The sequence below is a fragment of the Mustela nigripes genome, chromosome 8 (assembly GCF_022355385.1).
Source record: "Mustela nigripes isolate SB6536 chromosome 8, MUSNIG.SB6536, whole genome shotgun sequence".
Classification (NCBI taxonomy): domain Eukaryota; kingdom Metazoa; phylum Chordata; class Mammalia; order Carnivora; family Mustelidae; genus Mustela; species Mustela nigripes.
Window position 1 is genome coordinate 6,819,256 of NC_081564.1, and position 21,569 is coordinate 6,840,824.

The window sequence follows — 21,569 nt, forward strand, 5'->3', positions numbered from 1 at the left end:
GAGAATTTTCTTAGACGCTATTCAGACGCTTTCTGAGCATGCGTGTTGTTCCCGGTGTTGCCGTGGTAGATGCCTCCGCCCAGGCGTTGGTTTTCTTCCCCGTCCATCGTGGGCCCCAGCACCAGCTGGTCCCCCGTGAGCAGCAGTGACTCCTGCTTCTTCGGCGTTTGGCGACGCCACCTGCACGGTAGCTGTCGCACGTCCTTCTCTACACTCAGCCTCTTGCGTCTGTTTTGCTCAGAAACATACAGCTCTGCTGCAAGCCCTGGTCCAGTGACCTCTGCCTCCTCTGGTGCAGCTCGTCCATGACCTTGGCGTCCAGCAGTCGCAGCTGCTCCTCCTGCAAGGGATGGTTAGCCTGTGGGACAGAGGGACAGGGTGTTGGTCGAGAGGCTGGAAACCTGCGTGTGTTCCTGCCTCCCTCCTGCTCCGTCCCAGCATCTGGAAGTTAAATCCAAGAACGGGACCAAACGGATGGCTTCATAGCCCTTGCCCAATCTCCCCTTTGTGGGGGGATCAAGGTCAGCATCCTTCCTCCGGGGAGGTGTGGCTTCTGTTGTTTTTCAGTAACCACACATGTTTTCTGCTCATTTTGTTCTGTTAGTGAAATTCTGGTAGCACAATGCACGCTGTGAGTGAAAGAGAAATTCTACAAAAACATCTCTGTAAGAATGAGGAGCAGAAGAGGTCCTATTTAAAAGATCTCCTTCTCATGCATTCCACTTGGCCTTGACATTCAGTATTTGGAAAAGGGTCTTTAAAAAAAACAGGTCTGTTATAGAAAATCTGTTTTCAAATACTCATTATCCCAGGGAGATTCGTTTTATACCTTCCAAGCCCCAGCTGTTGTCAGCCTCAGCTGCTTAGAGAACGAAATCCACCTTGTCCCTCAATGTCTTTGGCTCACGGGATTCAGTTCAAGTCTGGTCAGATCTCCTTGGCCGGGGTTTTTGTTCTGTGAACAGACCCTCAGTTGTGTCTCATGTGTCGACATTCACTCGTGACTCTACTCGCTTGCTCAGAGGATAGTTAGGTCGGCTTTTAAAATGCATTCAGCAGACAACTTAAAAACATCAATTGCTTCATTTGTATGCAAATAGAAAGTGCTGGATAATTATATATTATACGCCTTTGTGTGAGTTCACTTAATCCTTGAAGCAGCCTCTGTCTCAAAGGAGTATGCCCTTACTGGGAAAGGGTATGTGAATGGTACATTTATTCCTAGAGAGGGCGGATTGTTTACATCATGTCTGGACTTTTGTCTAGCTAGGTAGACAGTTCTGCCTCCCCAGCAACTCCATAAAAAAGAAGTCTACATAGATAAAGAAGTCTGCATAGGCACTATTCTGTGTCTTACTATATACTTTTGAGTTTTAGCCAACAGAGAAGTATTTGAGTTGTGGTTCAACTGTAGAACAAAAGAATACAGGCATACTGAGAGATACTTGGCTTTGGTTCCAGAGCACCCCGATAAAGTGAGTGTCGCAATTAAGTGAGGTGAGTGGATGTTTTGGTTTCCCAGTGCATATAAAAATTATGTTTACACTATCCTGTAGCCTCTTAAGTGTGCAAAAGCATTGTGTCTAAAAAAAAACTATATTGCTTTATTAAAGAATTTGGCTACAAAATGCTCACCATCATCTGAGCTTTCAGTGAATTATAATCCCTGGTCACCATGACGAATATAATAATAATGGAAAAGCTTGAGATAGGAGAATTACCAAAATGTGACAAAGTAAGCAAATGCTGTTGGGAAGATGGCGCTCTTCTGACGGACTTGTTCAGCATAGGATTGCCAAACATCTTCAATTTTTAAAAACCACACTGTCTGCAAAGTGCAGTAACATGAGGTGTATCTCTAACGGTTAAAAGGAGGAATATGAAAAATAGCACATTTAATTCTAGAAGAGCACTGGGAAGGTTTGGCTGCTCTGGCTCTGCCGTCCCTAGAAATGGATTACAGTTAACCGTGACCTGCTGGTCTGCCTCTTGTTCTCACTTGTACATTAAAGATTGGCCTGTCACCAGGAGGAAGTGTCTGTATTCAGCAGAAATTCAAGAAGAAATAATTTTTTTAAAAAATTACCAAGTGAACGGAGTGTCTAAAACCGATAGGAAGAGGGACTGTGGTAAAATAAAGATGGCGGGTCGCACCAGGGCAGCATCCCACAGACTGATCTGTGGAGAGTCGGAATTCTGCTCTTCGGCCAGATGTATTACACGTAGTCAGAGGCTGAATAATCTGCCACAGAAAATAGAAGATGCCTTTTTGTCTGCCAGTGATCTAAGAAAAAGGCAATAATGGAAACTTTCTCAGTTGCTCTTATTTGGAAATGAATGTCTGTGAATTTTAAGCCATGTGAATGTACCATTCACATACCCTTAAGCTTCGGTTGCTGCGTTGGGGACCGGAGTCTGCAGAGCCTGGAACACCTAAGTGCTCCGAGACATCCATCTGAAGGATGTGGGAGTGAAAGCCGACCGAACTGCGCCTGCTTTAGTAGCCTCTCTTTTTCGTCTGTTGCTCTGGGGTGAGCTAAAGGTATAAATCTTAGCCATACTTTCTTTCCTTTGCCTAGACAGGACACACAAGCCCTTCAGATGACCAATTCTCTGGGGGAGCAATTACTACTCACTGGCTTCCTGAGCAGCTTGATAATGTTCCGCTCCTGTTTTCAGCAGGGCTGCGGCCGAGGCAATGATTTGATCATAACGGACCCTGATTAGATTAAGGAGCCATTTGCTTCTGGATGATGATGTTGATAAAAAAGGGTTGATGTCCACACTCCCTGCTATTTTAAAGGTCAAAAAAAAAACAAAAAAACAAAAACCCAGTCTTTAATCACAAACTTACAACAAAAAGCAAAATAATCTGAAGCAGCATAAAGTTTTGTGCTTTTTCTTCATTGTTACATCTGGGAAAGAGTCTGTTCTTTACTTGCCGAAACCCTAACTGGCTCTTTTTGCATCAATCCTGGGAGTTGAAATTGGTAGTGGGCTCAATGGGACGGTGTCTGTACAGTGCGTCTCTAAACTGCTAAACTCAGTCAGTTAGAATCAAGCACTCAGGAGCTCTTGGTTTTCCAAGCTCCTGTTTCTCACATACATGCATACATGCATACTCACACGTGTTTTTAAGATAACAGCCCTTGCTGTAGTTGGACAGTCATAAGTGAAAGTCATTTGTATAGTGGTTCTTCTAGTCTGAGACTCAAGAGTAGGATAGGGCTCCTCTTCAATATGAGCTTGTTAGAAAAGGATTTGGACTGTATCCCACCGGCAGCGTTGAGAAAAGCAAGACAAGAAGGGACATGAAAAAAATCCCCTAGTGTAAGCCCATCTGATCAGGAGTTTTGCAGGCATCCTTAGAGCCTGTGGGCTGTGGTGGTGAAAGCCGGGGGAGGCGGCGGGGTGGGGGGGAGGCAGGGTTGCCAGTGCCCCGCCTGGCCTGGGATGGGCTCTGCGCAGCTCCCTGATTGCTCAGGGACCACGTGGAGACTGTGATTGGTCTCTAGACCACACCTAGTTGGTGAGTGCAGCTGTTCCCTGAATATCCCACAGCTCTGCCTAGATCGCTGGAGTGCGCACACGCCTACCTTCAGACACCAGACCCGGAGAGGAGCCGTGGTGCTGCTGCAGCAGAGGAGTCGTGGAAACTTTGCTGAGTGAGTGAAATGGGGGGAGAAGGAAGCTAGTGGCTGGCCCTAAGGGAAGTCGCTGGGCAGGACAGCAATGGAGATGAAGAGCTGGTTTGTGATTGTTGCCATGTAATTCCATCTGTGGTGGAAGATAGCAGGACTGGAACAGGTGCCCAGGAGCACAGTTGGGAAGGAGATAAGCCCAGAATCAAATTGATGCCCACCCCTTGGCACTCCTGCAATAGTGGCTGCCCGTGAGGACAAGCATCCTGCCCACAAAGCAAACATTTTCAAACTCTGCATGCTGTCCAGCCTTGGGGTCCAGGGAACTGCAAAGGGCGTCACTGAGGACCTGCTGTCTTCTCCCCCCCCCAAATGGGTCACTCTCCTCTTCCCCTCCCAGGCAGCACTGACAGCTGGGGATGCATCTTGAGCGATGGGAAAAGCAAGCCTTACTCCACCAGGCCATTAGCAGCACTCACAGCATTAAAAATGCAGGAGGTGGATGGGAGGACAGAGGGCCCGTGATGAAGACTAATGCAGCAGCCGAGACTGGGAACAGACAGGCTTCTCTCTCCTCAGAACCCAGATCCAGATTAGGAGCCAAAGAATGAGGGGAGCTTCTGGCTTAAAAGATTTCTATAGGGTAAATGCTAAGAGGGCCTCTAGCTGGTTGTTAGGGAGAAAATCAGAACTTCGGGCTTCTTCAGCCTTAGGACAGCGTGTTTACCCTTTTGAAGGCCAGGACCTAGCCTAGCCTCCTGTGTCCACATCGCCTACGACACTGACTGGCTCAGCAGCGCTGGCTCGGTGGCTGGGGGGTGGAGGAGGTGACCCTGCGGGGGACCGTCCCCTTTGCGCGCTCAGGGACTCCCGAGTGCCCCTGCCCCCGCAGGTCCTCGGGCCTCCCGCGCACGGCGATGCCGGCCTCGTCCACCATCCACGTGCTGCAGCTGCTGCGAGAGCTGCTGGCCTTCGTGCTCCTCAGCTACACAGTGCTCATCGGGGCGCTGTTGCTGGCCGGCTGGACCACCTACTTCCTGGTGCTGAAGTGACAGCGCCCAGAGCCCCGCCCCCCGCCGTGCTCGCCTCGTGCCAGCCCCCACCCGCCCGCCCCACGGCGCGCTGCCCCGCCTCCCCGCCTCCCCGCGGGACGCGCTCTACTCGCTGACGGAAGAGCCGTGCGCCTCGCGCCCGGGCTAGGGCTGCCTCTCGAGGCACGGCCACGCCCGGGTTGGAGTCCAAGCTCCCCTCACGACGGCCGACTCTGCTCCGCCCGCTCCTAGCCCTCAGGCCCAGGGCCCGCCCCGTCCCGCGCGGAAGCCGGGTCGGTTGGGCGTTCGCCGCAGCCGTTACCGCCGTTACCCTAAGCCCCGCCCCCTCCCTACCTCCCGTCCAATCCCGACTGCTCCTTCGGGTTGGGGTGTGGTAATGGGGCCAGGCCCACTGAAGAAGAGGCCGCGCCCCGTCCTCCGCTCGGGAAGCGGCGTCACTTCCGGCGTGTACGTCTGGCGTCTGGCCGCCGCGGGATGGCGGCTCTGAGGAGTTGGCTGTCGCGGAGCGTTGCCTCCCTTTTCAGGTACCGCTGCGGTCGGGTATGAGGGCAGTACCCCAAAGGGGGAGGCGCCGCAGGTAGCGCTGTGGCCGGGAGGGCAGCGCCAGTCTAGCTGGCGCTCCTTTCGCTTCTCGGCCGAGCGGGCCGCTGCGTCCCGCCCCTCTCTGGCCCGAGGACGTCCCGACTCTGCCTCCGGCCTCCCGGGGCCAAAGCCGGGGTTTCTTTCCCACTGACGGCTTTTCCGTTATTCCCCTGGGTGAACGCCGGTGCGCCCCCTCCGCAGGCTCGGGTTGGCTTTCTGGGGAGCCTCAGCCTGTGCTCGAATTCCCGCTGGCCCGTCGCCGTCACTGGAGGGAGATCGGGAGCCGCCCGGGCGAGCGGCGGGTTACGAGAGCAAGTTTTCTCTGCGGGCGGGAGGGGAGCTGGTCAGTCCCCGTTCCAGCTGTGGCCTAGCGGGGACCCTCGGAGGTCCGGAGCTGCATGTGCCTGCGGCAGTGTTTTTTTTGTTTTTGTTTTTGTTTTTCTTTTGACCCGAGGTTTTAAAAAAGCTCTGAGACGGTCTTTTAAACTTCCGCACCTGTTGCCGGTTAAACTTCGAGATCACTGTGCCCGCATCCCCGCGCGGCCAGGTGCCCGGGAGTTGGGTAGCAGCTGCTCCTTCCAGCGAGTCGGGGCTTTCCAGACTCACAGCTCCCCACCGAGCCCTGTCGTCTGGAAGGCAGACCCAGCATCTTCGTGTGGGCGCCTGCTTGGCCGAGTGTGAGTTTCCAACCCCCTGCAGACGTACAGATTGGTAGTTCCTGCCTTCCTAAGTCCGACTTGTGTTTCTAGGTACAGACAGTGTGTTCCTGTCGTGACTAACTTCAAGAAGCGCTGCTTCTCAGAATTGATAAGACCATGGCACAAAACTGTGGCGGTTGGATTTGGCGTGACCCTGTGTGCGGTTCCCATTGCACAGGTAAAAATACTGTAGCGCCGCTGGGTGTCGCTTAGTGTGCTGGGCCTTCCTGAAGTCTCACCTGGGCAGTGAGCCATCAGGCAAGCTGTTCGTGTTGCCCAGTGTTCGCAACACTGGTTTACTTTCTCCTGCACCAGCATCATCGTCTCATAGCTGAACAGATCTGGTAATGTTTGCATTTTTAACTGTCCCATTTGGTCGGAACAGTATGTCAGGGTGGTCAAATTGTGTAAAGAGGGCGGAGAATAAGAAAGGGGATATTATAGTCTGTCAACAAAATAGTCTTTCATTCAACAAAAATTTATTGAGCAACTTTAATGTGCCATACGCTGCTCTCGTAAAACTTGCATTCTGGGGTGGGGGTGGGGGTGCCTGGGAGGCTCAGTCGGTTAAGAGTCTGACTCTCTTTTAATTTTTTTTTTTTAAGATTTTATTTGTTTTAGAATGTATGCGGGGTGGGGTGGGGTGAGTAACAGAGGGAGAGGGATAAGCAGAAGCAGACTTTGCACTGAGCGTAGCGCCCTATCCCAGGCTCCATCCCACAACCCAGAGATGATGATCTGAGCTGAAATCAAGAGTCTGCAGCTCAACCTGCTGAGCCACACAGGCGCCCCAAGCATCTGACTCTTGATTTAGGCGCAAGTCATGGTCTCAGGGCCATGAGATCGGGCCACATTAGCCCTGCATGGGGCTCCATCCTGGGCATGGAGGCTCTTTAAGATTCTCCTTCTGGGGGGCTCCTGGGTGGCTCAGCTGGTTAAGCAACTGCCTTCTGCTCGGGTCATGATCCTGGAGTCTGGGATCGAGCCCCACATGAGGCTCTCTGATCGCCAGAGAGTCTATTTCTCCCACTGTCCTCTCTCTCTCTCAAATAAATAAAATCTTACAAAAAAAAAAAAAAATAAAAAGATTCTCCCTCTGCCCCTGCGGCCCCCCCACGCTCTCTCTCAAAAAAACCCAAAAAAACAAACATTCTAGGGAAAAGAGAGGATGTGATAAGGTGATGTGAAAGTCGTGATCAGAATGGTCTGAAAGAATAAGCCGTGGTAATATCTTGGAGTAGAGTTTCCCTGGCAGAAGGAACTCTTGAGTGCAAAGGCCTAGAAAGCAGGTGTGTCTACCCAATATGTTTGATGACCAGCAAAAGTTACTGTGGCTGGAGTGGAATGAGAAAGCATAACACACAAAGCCAGAAAATTAGCTGAGGGTCAGACTGTTTTGTCCTTTTGAGCCATCGTAAGGCTTTTGATTTTATTCAGAAAAGGCAGCCACCGAGGATTTTAACACAAGGTTGTTAAAATCTCACATGAGTTTTGTTTTGTTTTTTAGAGATTTTTTTTATTTATTTGACAGAGATCACAAGTAGGCAGAGAGGCAGGCAGAGAGAGAGAGGGAGGAAGCAGGCTCCTGCTGAACAGGGAGCCCGACGCGGGGCTCGATCCCATGACTCTGAGATCATGACCTGAGCCGAAGGCAGAGGCCTAACCCACTGAGCCACCCAGGCGCCCCTCACATGAGTTTTTAAAGGTTGCTTTGTGAAACTAGGAAGACCAATGGAAGATTGTTGCCCTAGTCCAGGCTTGAGTAGGCAGGCACCAGTGTAGGTGGGGAGAAGTGGACCAAATGTGGTCAGCACAAGATGCTGTTGGATTGAATGTGGAGTATATTCCAGGATTTTTTTTAAATTATTTTTAAAATTTTTTTAAAAAGATCTTGTTTATTATTTGACAGACAGAGATCACAAGTAGGCAGAGAGGCAGGCAGAGAGAGGGGGAAGCAGGCTCCCTGCTGATCAGAGAGCCCGATGTGGGGCTCCATCCCAGGATCCTGAGATCAGGACCCGAGCCGAAGGCAGAGGCTTAACCTACTGAGCCACCCAGGCGCCCCATTCCAGGATTTTTTAAAAAGCCTAAGCAACTGGAAGAATGGAGTTAGCATTTGTTGGAGGGGAGGGTGGTACGTTTTGGGAGGATGAAATCAAGAGTTCAGTTTTGGAAATGACAGTCTAAAGCATGTAGTAGACATCTAGGTGGAGTTGGCAGGGAGGTGATATGAAAGTGATACCTTATTAAAAAGATCACTGATTATATGCTTTCTGAGAAAGAGCTAAATAGGAAACTAGCAAACCCCAGTTTGACAAAATAGTTCTAATACTTAAATGTGTGTTTATCACAAGATCCATTCCAGGGGCGCCTGGGTGGCTCAGTTAAGCGCCTGCCTTTGGCTCAGGTTCTGATCTCAGTGTCCTGGGATCAAGCCCAGAAGCGGGCTCAGTGGGGAGCCTGCTTCTCCTTCTTCCTCTGCTCCTCCCCTCCCCACTTGTGTTCTCTCTCTCAAATAAATAAATACAATTCTTAGAAGAAGAAAGAAAAAAGAAGATCAGCTCCATTGATCACAAGTCTTTGCAGCATCTTCTGAGGCTTTCTCATGAGCCCAATCTCTGCTTGTTCATGAATTGTTGATTCTAAAACCCTTACTTGAGCACCAGGCCATTTTCTGCCACAATTAGGATAGCATTTCTTCTTCCCTTAAAACGAATTTTCTGGGTTTGTCCTTTCTCAGTTCATACACTTTTCTTCAGCCCCAGTTACCTCAGTTCTGGGCCACCTGACAGGAGCCTCAGGTCATTTTCCTGCAGGAACAGTAGTTCCACTTCTGTTTTCGGAACCCTGTGCTGCAGAGCTCCGCCCCAGCCGGCTCTCCGCGTCCTCGACTCCTCGCGCTCTCCCCTCCCTCATGCCCTTTGTTGTGACCAGGTCAGATCCCCGGATGTTCCCTGAATGCAGTGGATGTATTCTTCTCCTCATTATTTCTTCTTCCCCAGGCTGCCTGGCAGTTCTCATCCTGGCTATCTTCAGGCCCAACTCCCACCTCTTTTTAATGCCTTTCAGAGTTTCTGACCAACAGTGATCTCCGTCTTTCTGACCACTCGTGCTGTAGTCTGATACTGGTTGATTGCACTCCCCTGAGTCAGCAGCGCATCACAGAAAGGGCACAAACATTGACGAAGGTGTGGTTTAAGGTCTAGATAATGTGACTTTTTGGGAGAGTTTCTGTAACAGAATATTCGGAGTTTCCATCTCCTCATCTATAAAAAAGTGGTAACACCTGGGCTGCTGGGTGCAAGGGAAGACTTGTGAGATGCGGTGTGGGCGGCGCGGCCGGTTAAGCATCTGACTCTTGGTTCAGGCTCGGGTTGTGATCTCAGGGTTGGGGGATCAAGCCCTCCGCTGAGATTAAAAGAAAATGTATTATTAAGATGTAAGTTAGAGTATATCAAAGTTAGCTTCCAGTGAGCAGAAATAATATTCTTTTCACTCTTTCTGTACCTTCAGTGCAAGATACGTAATGCTTACTTAATTGTAAAGGAAAATTCTGGATTTGTTCATGTGTCAAAGATTTCTTGACTGACAACTTTTTCTTTTTTCTTATTTTTTTATTTTTAATTTTTTATAAAAATATTTTTTTATCCCCAGGGGTACAGGTCTGTGAATCGCCAGGTTTACACACTTCACAGCGCTCACCAAAGCACATACCCTCCCCAGTGTCCATAACCCAACCCCCCTTCTCCCAACACCCCTTCCCCAGCAACCCTGTTTGTTTTGTGAGATTAAGAGTCATCTTTTTTTTTTTTTTTTTTAAGATTTTATTGGGGCACCTGGGTGGCTCAGTGGTTTAAGCCTCTGCCTTCAGCTCAGGTCATGATCTCAGGGTCCTGGGATCGAGTCCCGCGTCGGGCTCTCTGCTCAGCGGGGAGCCTGCTTCCCCCTCTCTCTCTGCCTGCCTCTCTGCCTACTTGTGATCTCTCTCTATCAAATAAATAAATTTAAAAATATATTTTTAAAAAAAGATTTTATTTATTTATTTGACAGAGATCACAAGTAGGCAGAGAAGCAGGCAGGTGGGGGGGCAGGCTCCCCGCTGAGCAGAGAGCCCGATGCGGGGCTCGATCCCAGCACCCTGAGATCATGACCTGAGCCGAAGGTAGAGGCTTTAACCCACTGAGTCACCCAGGCACCCCAAGTAGAGCATTCTTATAAACCTTTCATAATTCAGCATACAGTGAAGAGTATCTTTCCAAAAGCTCATGTTATGACACTTTGGTTTTTGCAAAGAACATTTAGTCCAGTGACAGCTTTTTTTCTTTGTAAACCTGAAAATCCTCTCTGGACTTTTGGTGTTTGAAGTCAGCTACGAATACAGTCAGATACCTTTAAAGCAAAGAAACTTCACGCAAACTTTCAGAAAGCAGGGAATACTTGAATTTAGTTAAGGTGGCCATACTTCCTTAACTCTTGAGATAGTTATATTGGCTTTTTTTTTTTTTTTAATAGCTGAGGTTAGAGTGAAGAGCCCCACCCCCTACCCAGGACTGTACTGTTCCTTCTGCTCAGAATCGCTCTCCCCCATCCACCCACTTACTTTCTTAGACTCAGCTTATCCCTCATCAACTCTGTAAAGCCTCTTTAAGCTATTTTCATGCAATACAGAAGTGACTTTTTCATGCATGCCCCTACTTGTAGCTTGTACAGACGTCTGGAGCGCCTGGGTGGTTCAGTCAGTTTAGTGTCTGCCTTCGGCTCAGGTCATGATCTCAGGGTCCAGGAATCAATCCCCATGGCCCGCTCCCTGCTCAGCAGGTGGTCTTCCTCTCCCTGGTGCTCTTTTTCTCTCAAATAAATACAATCTTTAAAAAAAGATACACAGGGGTGCCTGGGTGGCTCAGTGGGTTAAAGTCTCTGCCTTCGGCTCAGGTCATGATCCCAGAGTCCTGGGATCAAGCCCCACATCGGGCTTTCTGCTCAGCAGAGAATCTGCTTCCCTTCCTCTCTCCCTGCCTGCCTCCTTGCCTACTTGTGATCTCTGTCTGTCAAATAAATAAATAAAATTAAAAAAAAAAAAGATACACAAACTTCGGCCATAGCTCCCATGGTATTTGATTTGCATTAATTGTTCAAGTTCTCTCTCAGCCCCAGCGCCTCCCCTTGCCCATCTGAAATCTTTGAGGACAGAGAATATATCTTATGTGTCTTCATATCCCAAGCATCTAGCACTGTGGTAATGAATGAATCATAACTTCATCAGATTTGTTGGTTATAATTACTAGACTTTTATTTCATGTAGAGAAATGCTTGGCTTTTTGGAACATGGCATAAAGAATCCGAGTAGATGGGAGGCGCGCTCCTATATGATCTTTAAGAGCCAGAACAAAGCCTAAAAAGAAAACAAGCAGTTGCAGTGTGGCAAGTGTTTTTCACTTGTTTCTCGGTTTGAGCTTCAGGTTAGAAGTTGAGTGAAAATGTTTATATCTTTCAGAAATTGGAACCTCATTCTCTTAGTAATGACGCGTTAATGAGGAGGGCTGTGTCTTTGGTGACAGACAGCACCTCCACCTTTCTCTCGCAGACCACATACGCACTGATTGAAGCGATCACTGAATATACTAAGGTAAGTGTCTTCCTGTTGAGTCTTGAGCTAAACCAGGGGTTAGCCAACTATGGCTTGTAAACCAAATCTAGCGGGGTATCTGTTGCTGTGGCAACGCTGGAGTGTTGCCAGCCTCCTTTGTCTCTATGTTCTATATTTGTCTATATCTCTCTGTATTTTCTAAGACTGCTTCTGTAGGTTGAAGAGTTGTAACAGACTATAGGGCCCATAAAGCCTAAAACAAAACAAAAGTTGGTTGAGCCCTTGACCTAAAGCAGTGATTTTTAGATTTTTTTTTTCCAGGAACGCTTTTTAAAAGAAAAAGAAGAAAAATTGTTTTTTAAGATGTATTTATTTGACAGAGACACAGCGAGAGAGGGAACACAAGCAGTGGGAGAGGGAGAAGCAGGCCTCCTGCCGAGCAGGGAGCCCAATGCGGGGCTCAATCCCAGGACCCTGGGATCACGACCTGAGCTAAAGGAAGCCACCCAGCGAGTGAGCCGCCCAGGCTCCCTGAGAAAGAAAAATCTTTAAATACAGCAGCCCAGTTTATAAGACAAAACCAAGCTGATTAGGTGCAGTTACAAATAAAGGGGTCTAGAGAGTCTCCTACTCGCAGCACCAGGCGCTTCACTGTGGGGACAGTGTGAAAACCACTTACCCCCGTACAGAGGTATCTGGATAATCCAAACCCTTGTTTATTGGTCTATTGTACCTTCATTTTTCACAGTTTTCCCCTCTGCCTTCTGAGTTTTTCCTCTACATTGTAATCTCTCTGTCTGAATTCCTAACAAACTTTTAGAAACACAGAATTTGACAAGTGGAAGTGTGTATGTCCTGGGATAATGCCTCCACCTGCCACGGTAGTGCGGCTTCAGGGGCGTGGAAGGACAGAGTGGGTCGCTGTAACAGGACTCTCTCCCCTTGGGGTGTAATCCCACAGGTCCGAACATGCCTCACTTACTTTATTCTGTGTTTGTAGGCTGTTTATACCTTAATTTCTTTGTACCGACAATATACAAGTTTACTTGGGAAAATGAATTCACAGGAGGAAGATGAGGTGTGGCAGGTGATCATAGGAGCCAGAGTTGAGGTAAGCAGAACGTTAACGGACGTTTCTGTATTAGTGCCCCTGCCCCGTTGTGCTAACAGTGACTGTGCTCTAAGTCTGTCTGGAATAAGCCCGTGTTACGTGCTCATTAACCTCTTCGTGTTATCTCATGTGCCGTGTTTAATTTACAGATGACTTCAAAACAGCAAGAATACTTGAAGCTGGAAACCACTTGGCTGACTGCACTTGGTCTTTCAGAGATGGCGGCAGAAGCTGCGTACCAAACTGGTAGGTTCAGAGTGTACTGCCAAGGGGCCCTTTGAGTTTTCGTCTGGCTGTAAAATGAGGGATATAGATTCGTCTAAGGCCCACGTGGCTGTACCTTTGTGAGAAAGTTCCCCATTTCCACTAGCTAGGGAGTCCGTATCTAGAAAACGATGCAGGTATTGCCCATTAGAATAATGGCATCTAAATCATTTTTAAGCATTTTGTTCCTTTTATAACCCCGGTATTTATGGATAACTGGGCGTACTGTGGCACGTTGGAGACTGGAGACCACCCGTTGATGTGAACCTATATAAATGGGAGAAATGGAGACCTGGACTCCTAGTCAGTGACAAATCCAGGACGAGGAATAGCTACCATTTATTGAATACTGGTCTGTTCCATGCTTTGCAGTAAGTATTTTATAGGCATTGTAATGTAAGGAACTGAGGATTTGCATCCCCACGTCTGCACATGAAGAAAATGGGGACCCAAGGGTTACGAAATGCACTGAGATATGCTGGGTGCGTAAGGAAGCAGCCACACCGGCATTCAGCACGGTGCTAAAGCCTCTGCATCTCCGGGTCCCTGTATAGAAAATGCGGTTCCGCATTCACCAGGATGTTTTCTAGACCTCTCGATCCACCCAGTGGGCGTGAGCTAAAGGTTTTTAACTATATTTTGAAGAAAACTCTATTCTTACCTGAATTGGTCTCAAACTGGGTAGCTCACAGAAATTTCTGTTTTCTGACTTTCAGATAATAGACTAGGGTCTGTAGCACCAAATCTTAAAAAGGATATAATATGTATTTTTAAAACTAAAAACAAAAAAGAAGTCTTAGTTAACTAAAGGAATCTGCGATCCTAGAGGCACAGGTGGAATGAAGGGTGAAACTGACGTAGGAGCAGGGTTTCGAGATACAGTGAACAGGAACGTTTGCTGGGGCAGCCTGGCGTGAACATTGCCAGGCAGCCTTAGATTGAGCTGGAGAAAAGGGAAAATAAAAGTGTAACAATTATCTGGGAAAAAAACTTTCACAAAACTGATTATTAGGGTTCACACTTTAAATCATGACAAAAAAGGCTCAATGTAAAACATACAAAGAAAAATACTTCAACTATAAGAAAAGAGATTTACCTACGAAGGGAGTATATTCTGATATGGCTTCTGATCAACAACCCTGGATATAAGGCGATAAGTCAGTAACCTATAATTTTACATCCAGTCAAATCTTTCAGACCTAAAAATACTGTTTACCAACCGCGTATGCTTTCTGAAAAAAACCACTTTTTGAAGAAAAAAATTAGGAAAGAACTGAGATAGAAGAATGAAAAAAATTCAGCAAAACTTGTAAACTTGTCAAAACTTCCGAATGTTAAATCAGTTTAGGAAAGAAGTGAAAGCATGCTGATAGTTGTTTTGAAAAGAAAAGGTAGACATCATCAGCTCAACATTAGACCGTGCTAAACAAAGAAAACTTGGTAAATTCAATTAAGACAGGGAAGTTTTAAAACAAATAGAACAAGTTCCAACATAAGTCATCACAGTAACTGAATATGTTAAATTAAAAAAAAAAAAAAATCACCGACCGTGGTACCTCAGTGGCTCAGTTAGCGTCTTCCTTCAGCTCAGGTCATATCCCAGCTCCCTGGATGAAGGCCTACATGCCTCAGCAGGGAGCCTGCTTCTTCCTCTCCCTCTGCTTGTGCTGTCAAATAAATAAAAATCTTTTTTTTTTTTTTTAAAGATTTTTATTTATTTGACAGACAGAGATCACAAGTAGGCAGAGAGAGAGGAAGGGAAGCAGGCTCCGGGAGCCCAATGCGGGGCTTGATTCCAGGATCATGGCCCGAGCCAAAGGCAGAGGCTTTAACCCACTGAGCCACCCAGGTGCCCCAAATAAATAAAATCTTAAAAAAAAAAAAATCACAGCTAAAACAAAATGATGTAGGAAGATTGAAAATTACAAAAAGCTAAATCAAATCATTATTGACAGAAAGCTGCTCCAGAATGCTGGCAGAGAAGTGTCAGAGTAAGGATTCAAGACTAAAGGAACATTAAAACAGTTCAGAGGGTATCAGTCATTGGACAGTGTGCCTGATAAGGAATTCAAAGTCATGTTCATAAAGATACTGGACTTCGAGAAGAAAGTGGATGAACAGAGAATTTTAACAAAGAAAATGCTAAAAAGGGTGCCTGCATGGCACAGTAGGTTAAGCGTCTGGCAACACGGTTCCGGCTCAGGTGGTGATCTCCGGGTTGTGAGATCGAGCCCCATACGGGGTTCCATACTCAGCACAGAGTCTGCTTGAGATTTTCTCCCCCTCCTCCTGCTCGCTCGCTCTCTCTCAAAAAAACAAACCACCAGTCAGAGGTGAAGAATTTAACCGAAATAAAAAAACACACCAGAAGGAGTCAACAGCAGACTAGGGGATGCAGAAGAATGGGTCAGCGACGTGGAAGACACCGTGATGGAAAACAAGCTGAACAGCAAAAATTAAAAAATGAAAACTGGTTAAGGGAACTCGGTGACATCAAGTGTAATAGCATTTGCACTATAGGGATCCCAGAAGAAGAAGAGACAGAAGGGGGCAGAAAACGTTCCTAATCCGAAAAAGGAAACAGACCTCCAGGTCCAGGAAGCACAGAGAGCTCTTAATGAGGTGAACCTAAGGAGATCCGCACCAGGACACAATATTGCCAAAGTGATGATAAACCATTTTACAAACAGCAAAACCATTACAGGCAAGGGATACCCCAGAACGGGTATTTGATAGCTGGTTTTTCAGCACAAACTTTGCAGGCCAGAAGGAAGTGGCATAGTATGTGGAAAGTGCTAAAAGGAAAAAACCTACAACCAAGAATACCCAGAATACCCATTCAAAACATAAGGAAAGGTAGTTTCCCAAACAAAAGTTTGAAGGAGTTCGTCACCACTAGCCCAGCCATATAGGACGTGTTAAAGAAAATTCTGAAAGGAAGAAATTGCACAAATAAAAGCAAATATATTTGGTAAAAATATTATTCATTTAGAAAAACATGGTGGTTAAACCACAAAAGTAGTAAAAATCTATTATATCTATAAAAATTACTCGAGGGATATACAAAATGTAAAATAAGACATACATAAAACATGGGGGGCAGGGGAGTAAAAATGTAGTGCTTTTAGGATGTGTTTGAACTTAAGCTACTAACACCTTAATAAAGATGACAGTGCATGTAAGATGTTACATAGGAACCTAATGGTAGCCCAAAATCAAAAATCTATAATAGATAAACAAAGGAACAAAACCATCAAACTCAGAAAAGAAAGGAAGAGAAACAGAAACAGCCAGAAAACAATTACAAAATGGCAGTAAGTACATACTTAATACTACCTTTAGATGTAAAGGGACTAAGTGCTCCAATCGGAAGACATAGGGTGACTGGATTTAAAAAAAAAAAAAAGACCCATTTATAAGCTTCCTTCAAGAGACTCATTTCAGACTTAAAGACACATACAGACAAAGTGAAGGGATGGAAGAAATATATACACTATGTGGATGGGGGGGCAGGTAGGGCTGCTTCTACCAGATGAACAGACTAAAACAAAGTGTACAGTGGGACACCGGGGTGGCTCGGGCACTTGAGCATCTGCCTCTTGATTTTGGCCAAGATCGTGATCAAAGGGTCATGAGATTAAGCCCTGTGTGGGCTCCACACGAGGCCTGGAGCCTGCTTAAGATTCTCTCTTGGGCACGTGGGTGGGACAGTGTGTTGAGGATCTGACGGACTCTTGGTTTCAGCTCTGTTCACGAGATTGAACACAGCGTCAGGCTCCACACCCCGCTCAGAGTCTGCTCGAGATCTCACTGTCTCTCCCTCTGCACTTCCATCCCCCACAAGCACTGTGCCTCTAAAATAAACCTTTAAAGAAGAAAAATTTCTCTTTCCCTTTCCCCCTCACTTCCCATGTGTGTGTGCGTGTGTGCGTGTGTGTGTGTGTGTGTGCGCTCGACCTAACAACAACAACGACAGTAGCAGGAGACAGAGGAGGGCAGTACATAATGATAAAGGAATCCATCTGAGACTGAACCGTCGTAAATACACACCCAACATAGGAGCACCTGTATATAGCAAATACAGACAGAAAGGGAGAAGTTGACAGTAACACAGTGATAACAAGGGGCTTCACCCCGCTTGCATCAAAGGATGGACAATACAGACAGAAAGGAAGGAAACAGTGGCTTGGAATGCATTAGCCCAGATGGATCTAACATTCACACCCACAACATCCCAACCCAAAACAGAATATACATTCTTTTCAAGTGCACATGGAAAGTTCTTCAGGATAGCTCATATGTTAAGCCTTAAAACAAGTCTTAAGTTTAAAATTGAAATCCTCCCAAGTATCTTTTCCTTCCACTATGAATTGAGACAAGAAATCAATTTCAAGAAAAAAAAAAAAACTTGAAAAATACACAGACACATGTAAACGAGTGGGTCAACCAAGAAAACAAAGATCAAAAAATACGTGGAGAAAAATGGAAACATGATGGTCTGAAGTCTTTGAGACACAGCAAAAGCAGTTCTGCATTTGCAGTAACACAGGCCTACCTCAAGAAACAAGAAACAATTCAAAAAAATCTAACCTTACACCTAAAGGAACCAGAAAAAGAAGAACAAAGCCCAAAGCTAGTAGAGGGAACAAAATAATAAAGATTAAAAAAAAAAAAAAAGTCCTATTTATTTTTGCTTCAAAGATTTTATGTATTTGACAGGGCTAGAGAGGGAGTACAAGCACGGGGAGTGGGAGAGGGAGAAGCAGGCTTCCTGCTCAGCAGGGAGCCGGATGTGGGGCTTAATCCCAGGACCCCAGGATCATGACCTGAGCCAAAGGCAGATGCTTAATGACTGAGCCACCCAGGCGCCTAAATGGGAAATTTTAAAAAATAGATCAGTAAAGCCAGGGGCGCCTGGCTGGTATTGACTCTTGACCTTGGGTTTTTGGGTTTGAGCCCCAGATTGGGGTATAGAGATTACTCAAAGCATAAAAAAAGAAAAAGAAAATGAAGCCAAGAGTTCTTTGTTTCAAAAGATAGACAAAATGGATAAACCTTCACCAGACTCATTAAAAAAAAAAGTGTTGAGAATTGGAAATGGAAGAGAAATAATGAACACCACAGAGATACAAAGGTTTAAAAGAACATTATGAAAAACTATATGCCAACAAATTGGACAATCTAGAAGAAATACTAAATTCCTAGAAATAGAAAATCTGGGACGCCTGGGTGGCTCAGTTGTTGAGTATCTGCCTTTGGCTCAGGTCATGATCCCGGAGTCCTGGGATCAAGCCCCGCATCGGGCTCCCTGCTCAGTGGGAAGCCTGCTTCTCCCTCTCTCACTTCCTCTGCTTGTGTTCCCTCTTTTACTGTGTCTCTGTCAAATAAATAAATAATTTAAAAAAAAAAAAAAAAAACCTTCCAAAAAGTGAATTAGGAAGAAACAGAAAATTGGAACAGAAAAATTATTAGTAATGAGATGGAATTAAAAAAAAAAAAAAAAAACCTCCCAACATACAAAAGTCCAAGGCCAGATGGCTTCACCAAATTGAATTCCACCAAACATTTTAAAAAGAAATACCTATTCTTCTCAAACTACTCTGAAAAACAGAAGACAAAAGAAAATTTCCAAATTCACTCTACAAGGCTAGCATTATCCCAACACCAAAACCAAAGACACTGCAAAAAGAAGAAAACCAGGGATGCCTGGGTGGTGCAGTACCTTCACCTTCCTACTCTTGGTGTCCGTTCCAGTCCGGATGTCACGGTCAGGAGATCAAGCCCCTGCATCAGGCTCCGCACTCAGCTTTCTCCCTTTTCCTCCGTCCATCCCACTTCCACCCCACCCCACCCCACCACACACACACACCCACTCTCTCTCATAAATATTTAAAAGAAAACCAAAAACCAGTATCTCTGATGCACATAGATGCAAAAATCCTCAATAAGACATTAGCAAACTGGGGTGCCTGGACGGCTCAGTCCGTTAAGCCTCTGCCTTTGGCTCAGGTCATGATCCCGGGGTCCTGGGATCCAGCCCCGAGTCGTGCTTCCTGCGCAGTGGGAGGCTGCTTCTCCCTCTGCTGCTGTCCCTCCTGCTTGTGCTCATGCGAGCACACTTGTCAAGTAAAATCTTAAAAAAATATATTAGCAAACTGAGCTCAGTCATACATTAAAAAGATCATATAGCAATATCAAATGAAATGTATTCTAGGGATGAAAGGATGGTTCGAGATCTGCGAATCAGTGTGACACCTCACGGTAGTAAGAGGAAGGATAAAAACCATAGGTGCAACTCAAAGAATGCAAAAAAAAAATTTTTTTTTTGACAAAATAAAGCATCCAGTCATACTATCCTCTCAACAGAGTGTGTTTAGAGAGAACATCCCCCCCCCAACAAAATAAAGGCCATATATGAAAAACCCATAGCTAACATCATACTCAGTGGTTTACTAAAGGGAGCAGGGAGAAAAAGGATTAACAAGGGGCACCTGGGTGGCTTAGTTGGTTGAACTAATCTGACTAATCCGACACTTGATTTCAGCTTGAGGTATGGTCTCGAGGTTGTGGGATTGCAACCTCTGTTGGGCTCCTTGCTGGGCACGGAGTCGGCTTGGTATTTTCTCTCTCCTTTTCCCTCTGCCCCTCCCCCGCTTACACACACACACACACACACACACACAATAAATGAAAATCCTTTAAAAATCTTAACCATTTACAATTGCACCCAAAACAATAAAATACTTGGGGAAAAATTTATCCAAGGAGGTGACAGACACATACTGTCAAAACTATGAGACACTGAGGAAAGAAATTGAAGACAACAGAGATGTAAAGACACACCATGCTCTCGCGCGTTGGAAGAATTAATATTGTTAAGATAATGCTGCTCTCCCAAACAAGCTACAGAGCCCGTGCAGCCCCGCCACTGTACTAGTAGCATTTTTCACAGAACTGGAATAATCCTCAAGTTCGTATGGAACCATACAAGACTCTGACTAGCCAAAGTGATCTTGAGAAAGTAGAACAAAGCAGGAGGTATCAGTCCTGGATGTCAAAGCACACCGCACCTGCGGGAGGACAGTGTGGTACGGGCACAGACAGACTGATGGACGCCACAGGAGAGGGGGCGGGCCCGTGTGCTCAGCGGATCTGCGACCGAGGCGGCAAGACTGCGGGGAAAAGACGGTCTGTTTCCCAACAGATGGTGTTGGGAAGACTGGACAGCTACACTCAGGAGTGAAACCGGGTCACTTTGACATCGCGCCCACAAAAATAAACAGATTGAAGACCCGAGTGTGAGGCCGGAAACCATAAACCTGAAAGCAAGCGTAGGCAGTAATGCCAGCCATCACCCTCAACAGCACATGTATGGGGAACAAAAAAATAATAATTGGGACTACACCCGCCGAAATTAAAAGCTCTACCAGAGCAAAAGAAACTACCAGCAAAACAAAAAGGCAAGCTAATGAATGGGAGAAGATACTTTGTAAATTATATATCTGACAAGGGGTTAATATCCAAAATACATACAGAACTTACACAATGCAACACACACAAAAAAAGAAATCCAGTTTAAAAACAGGCAGAGAGGGATGCCTGGGTGGCTCAGTTGGTTAAGCCGATGCCTTCGGCTCAGGTCATGATCCTGGAGTTCCTGGATCGAGTCCCACATCGGGCTCCCTGCTCTGCGGGGAGTCTGCTTCTCCCTCTGACCTTCTCCCCTTTCCTGCTCACGCACACGCGCGTGCGCTCTCTCTCTCGCAAATAAAATCTTCAAAAAGAATAAAACAGGCAGAGGACCTGAAGAGATATTTTTCCAAAGAAACATAGATGGCCAACGGACACATGAAAAGATGCTCAACAACCCTAATAACCAGGGAAATGCAAATCAAAACCACAAGAGAACCCCGCACGCCTGTCGGAACGGCTCCCGTCAGAAAGGCGGGAAGTAACAAGTGCTGGCCAGATGGGAGGAAAGGGAGCCCTTGCGCACGGTTAGTCGGGATGTAAGTGGGTGCACCCACCGTGGGAAACAGTATGGACGTTCCTCAAAAAAATAAAAATAGAAATACAGTATGATCCACTAATTCCACTACTGGGTACTTACCCAAAGAAAACAAAGACACGTTCAAAAAGATACATGCCCCCCAGTGTTTACAGCATTATTTACAAGAGCCAAGATATGGAAGCAACCCGGAGATGAGTGGATAAGGAAGTTGCGAATGACGTATGCGTGTGAAATAAAACATGTAAGAAGATTTACAGACGTAGGGGCGTCTGGGTGGCTCAGTCGGTTAAGCATCCAACTCTGGATTTCTGGTCAGGTCATGATCTCAGGGTTGTGAGGGAGCCCCCATGGGGCTGTGTGCCCAGTGGGGAGTCTGCTTAGGATTTTCTCCTCTCAGCCCCTTCCCCCAACTTTTGCGCTTGCTCGTGCTCTCTGAATAAAAACTTATTTTAAAGATTTCATTTATTTGGCAGGCAGAGATCACAAGCAGGCAGAGAGGCAGGCAGAGGGAAGCAGGCTCCCTGCTGAGCAGAGAGCCCAATGCGGGGCTCAATCCCAGGACCCTGGGATCGTTACCTGAGCTGAAGACAGAGGTTTAACCCACTGAGCCACCCAGGCGCCCC

General features: G+C 46.5%; 2 protein-coding genes across 3 annotated transcripts in view; both read left to right on the plus strand.

Annotated features, from left to right (window-relative positions):
• Positions 1-2,443: 2,443 nt before the first annotated feature.
• Positions 2,444-4,981, plus strand: LOC132023119 (uncharacterized). The gene is made up of 3 exons (XM_059408344.1): positions 2,444-2,542; positions 3,562-3,665; positions 4,534-4,981. The coding sequence occupies exon 3, from the start codon at positions 4,559-4,561 to the stop codon at positions 4,691-4,693; it is 135 nt and encodes a 44-aa protein (XP_059264327.1). The 5' UTR covers positions 2,444-2,542; positions 3,562-3,665; positions 4,534-4,558; the 3' UTR covers positions 4,694-4,981.
• An 89-nt stretch (positions 4,982-5,070) lies between these two features.
• Positions 5,071-21,569, plus strand: part of DIABLO (diablo IAP-binding mitochondrial protein) — a 23,554-nt gene continuing 7,055 nt past the window's right edge. The window contains exons 1-5 of one of the 2 annotated variants that reach the window (XM_059408342.1): positions 5,071-5,217; positions 6,025-6,151; positions 11,468-11,599; positions 12,627-12,671; positions 12,821-12,917. In XM_059408342.1, coding sequence (XP_059264325.1) covers positions 5,168-5,217; positions 6,025-6,151; positions 11,468-11,599; positions 12,627-12,671; positions 12,821-12,917 — 451 coding nt within the window. In that variant the 5' untranslated portion in view covers positions 5,071-5,167. Of the gene's footprint in view, positions 5,218-6,024; positions 6,152-11,467; positions 11,600-12,560; positions 12,672-12,820; positions 12,918-21,569 lie in introns of both variants that reach the window. The other variant, XM_059408341.1, reaches the window with a different exon arrangement.

What these genes read in the sequence shown, in the direction of transcription:
- LOC132023119 (XM_059408344.1), top strand. Translation starts at nt 4,559, where the DNA reads ATGCCGGCCTCGTCCACCATCCACGTGCTGCAGCTGCTGCGAGAGCTG.